Source organism: Centruroides sculpturatus, unplaced genomic scaffold, assembly GCF_000671375.1.
Source record: "Centruroides sculpturatus isolate CEXI.00-Female unplaced genomic scaffold, Cexi_2.0 scaffold1394, whole genome shotgun sequence".
NCBI lineage: Eukaryota > Metazoa > Arthropoda > Arachnida > Scorpiones > Buthidae > Centruroides > Centruroides sculpturatus.
Window position 1 is genome coordinate 96,422 of NW_019385702.1, and position 4,228 is coordinate 100,649.

At 28.9% G+C, this 4,228-nt stretch overlaps 1 protein-coding gene across 1 annotated transcript in view; it reads left to right on the plus strand.

Annotated features, from left to right (window-relative positions):
- Positions 1-199: 199 nt before the first annotated feature.
- Positions 200-4,228, plus strand: part of LOC111641345 (SH3 domain-containing kinase-binding protein 1-like) — a gene marked incomplete at its 5' end in the record, with an annotated part of 23,951 nt that continues 19,922 nt past the window's right edge. Inside the window, 3 exons of the mRNA XM_023387481.1 lie at positions 200-364; positions 2,371-2,440; positions 3,819-4,006. Of these exons, the coding sequence (XP_023243249.1) occupies positions 200-364; positions 2,371-2,440; positions 3,819-4,006 (423 nt within the window). The remainder of the gene's footprint in view (positions 365-2,370; positions 2,441-3,818; positions 4,007-4,228) is intronic.

Here is a 4,228-nt window from a genome sequence, read left to right on the forward strand (position 1 = left end):
TATATATATATATATATATATAGATTTCATTAAATTTACAGGAAAAGTCTGGATATACATTTGATTTCAGTTCCCCTACAAAAACATTATTATTATTATTATATACAAACTTTTGATTTTGATTTAGAATATAACAACTGTTTAAATTATATGAAATATAATATGTAAGTTTATTTTATGAATACATTGAATACATCTTATTGAAACTAATAAGTTTTTCTTTTTTAATTTAGATGGTGCTAAATTGAGTTCTCCTAGCCATCAAGAGATCAAACCAAAGCCAGTGAGAGGAGTTGGACTTGGAAATATTTTTCAAGATGGAATTAAAAAATTAACACCTGTAGAATCTTCAGCAGATAAAAAAGTGTGTATGATAGTTTTATTAAATATAGACTTGCTTCCTTGGTTAATTTGTTTCATTCTTTCATTTTATAAAATAAAATTAGCATTAACAAAATAAGAGATGAAAAATCATTTAACTTTTTTCATTCTTAATTTCATGTAATTAATAGTATGTAGTTGATTGCCAGATTGCATTTTGGTTGATTGTTAAAAGAATATCAATATGAATTTTGCTTTATGGTCTTATTGAATATGCCAAAATGCATTGTGCACATTTTTGAAGTACTATAACAAGAAATTCACATTGCGGCTGGATCTGAGAAGTTAGAATGCATTGTGGTCATTTTCTTCCCCTCACTGAGCATTTTTGGTCTTTGAGCCTATCATATATCATATATACTTTTGCTTTCATCATGTAAACTTAAGCTACTGTTATTTTTACACTATTAAATTTTTTTAAATAGAGAAATTTATTATAATTCAACAGAATTATGCCATCTAAGCTTTTGTTGTTACTTAAATTTTATATTGTTGTATAATTGAAAATTATCAGACTTTCTTCCTGGTCCTTGTTCTGTTCAAGTGCTGGGAAAATCAAGCAAGAGCCCTTACCAGCATTTTTATAAATAAATTAGATTTTCAAAATATTTTTGATTTTAATTTTTATCTATTAATTAATTAATACAGTAGAGCATTGATTATCCAAATGTCAATCAACTGAAATGTCAGTTAACCGAAAGCATTCCAGTTGGACTGTCATGCTGAATTGAACGTTTTTGATACTAGATTAACTTCTAAAGTATAATTTTTTTTTGCTTTTATATTTTTCAATAATTTTTAATGATACAATAGCCACAATTATTATTATAAAAATTTTCATTAGGCCTAACATCGACGAAAATTCAACATGAAGCGACACGCAATGGAGAAAAATTTAAACATGGGATATATTAATATACTATTATTAGGATATACTAATACAGTGGTACCTCAGGATATGAAATTAATTCGTTTTGAAACTGAGATCGTATCATGAAAATGTTGTAAGGTGAATCATTTTTCCCCATACGATTACATGTAAAACCAAATAATCCATTCCAACGAAAAAACACTCAAATTAAAGCTAAGTAGTACATTAAAAAATAATAATAAATATAGTAAGGAAAACACTGAAAAATGCGTTTTGTAGTTGTAAATGTATAAATAACCATAATAGAATAATAATTAATTTAAAAAATATATAGTTTTATTTGCACTTTACTTTTGAGGATAGACGAAGGTGGCGGTGTAAACTGATGGCAGAGGAGGGGAAGAAGGGAAATGATACTAAAATCTAACTTACATAACATAATGTAACAATAACTTAAAAATAACTTAGAAAAGATTAAAAAAAATTAGTGTTGTTTTATATTTTTTGCTTTAATTTTTATTCACTGCTTTTTGATTTATTTCCTTCACTTTCACCAGTGCTTTCACTGGATAGAGGTGGCTTGGTTAAATATCTATCCAAAGAGGTTTGGCTTTGCTTACTTTTTAAAATGTTTATAAAATGACTTAGGCAAATGCGATTACTCCAAGCGGCAATATGGCCAGTGTGAACCTTTTCGGGATGTTTCTTTTCAATAAAATCAGTCACTTTCTGATAATACCTCAAGATTTCCTTCATCAAGCGAGATCCTTTCACGACGAAGCAAACTCGCGGACTGAGACCAATGAACAGAAGTGAATAAAAAATGGCACTGCGAACTAATGTAACGTCGTATGGTGAGTTTTTGTTCGTATCGTGGAGCAAAAATATGTTCGAATTTCATGTCGTATCCTGAAAATTTCATATGCTGGGGCGTTCGTATCCTGAGGTACCACTGTATACTATATTAATAATATATTTTCTTGTACATAATCAGTTATACGAAAAATCGATTTTTTGAACAACCCCAATCCCCAGTTGATTCAGATAATCGCTGCTCTACTGTATATGTAAAGCATTATTATTATGTAAGTTAACTTTTAATTTTTTTTAAATTTTAGCCCATATTGAAAAAACCTCCACCTTTACCAGCTAATGCTGAAAATGCCCCAAAGTTACCTCCAAAACCAGGTAATTGAACAAAAAGTTCTTATTTAAGGTCCATTTACACACAACAGTGACATGCTGGCATAGTGCTGTGAATTTTTGCATGTGGGAAATCATTGACCTAGTTTTAAACCACCCTATCCAGACTCATCCATCACAATGCTGTGCTGTGCTGTGCAGTGGCAGTGGCGTGACCATACCATGAAAGTACATTTGATGGAAACGATATTTTTACTGACGTTAAATTTTGTTTTCTAATGGATGACGAACATTTAATTGAAATGGTGCATCAACACCCTGTTCTATTTGATTTATCTCATTTGAAGTACATGGACATTGGGTACAAAATGAATATTTTCTCTGTTTTGTTTAATAAAGTATGAAATGTATGTTGAGACATTCGAAAATATTTAAAAATATATAAATTCGTCATCTCAATTTTTTATAAATAGTATGAAACTCCCATTCTGTTGATATTTTTTGTCCATGCTTGATGTACCCACTTGCGGCACTTTCTTGATCGCATTTCTTTTTCTTCTTCATCCAAACATATAGCTATCATAGCCAATTCATCCTCAGAAAAGTCCATGACCACTCACTGACATCATGGTCACATCACTGTTGTGTGTAAATACTTGTCACTGTGCCGTGCTCAACATCACTGCCACCAAATGGTCACTGTGCCGGACTCCACTGTTGTGTGTAAATAGACCCTTAAGAAAAGAAATTTCTAAAACATAGATAAGATTTTCAATTAGAATAACTATCATATTATATTTAAGTAAAATTGTATTAAGTTGCAAATTATTTATTTAAATATTTATTTTAAAATGTAGCCTTTGATTTTGCATTTTTAATTAAAATTAACATCTGAAGTTAGTTAAACAAAATAATTTTGTAAATAAAATAAACCCTTGCTAATTGGATTAACTTTTTGAAATGGTAACTTGGGAATTTCTTGAGAATAGAAAAGTTATAATTGAGTGTTTTTTAATATCAAGTCTTTTCAATACTGTGCATTATTTTACTGTAGTTGGTAAGTTATTAAAGACTGTACATTGCTTTATACTGTGTTGTCATGAAATTTTTTGAGCTCATTTCCTGTAATAATGAATTTAGCAATAAATCTTCTGTGCAGAGCTGATTATAATAAATTATTGCACTGTATATTCACATTCTCATTTTCTACATTGTTGGAGAAAATACCCTGATGACTTGGACTTTTGTAACCTTTGACAATCTTCACTGCCCTATTAGTCAGAGTTAGTGAGGTTTGCTGTATATATAGAAAAAGAATATAACTAAAATTTAAATTTTAAATTTAAAATGTTTGTAGAATTGGTTAAATTTATTAATAATATTGAATAAATTTTTAATATTTGTATTGAAAAAATTTTAATAGTGAGAGAACAGGCTCAAGTAATTTATCCATATGAAGCACAGAATGATGATGAGTTAACATTAAAAAAAGGAGACATAATCACAATTATTACAAAGGAGGTTGAAGATAAAGGATGGTGGAAAGGCGAATTAAATGGACAAATTGGAGTATTTCCAGATAATTTCGTTGAATTAGTTAGAGTAGAAGAAGTAAGTTTCTAAATTATTTGTCATAAATTTTAATTTTGAATATAATTTTTAAATTGAAAAATTCAATATATAAAAAAATTATGCTTAAATTCTGTTGAATGTAAGTACAGTATAACCTCGATTATCCGGACTAATTGGGGATGAAGGTCGTCCGGATAAGAAAAAATCCGGATAATCGAAATAAATACTTTAATTTGTCTTTTAATGATAATACAACGGTCA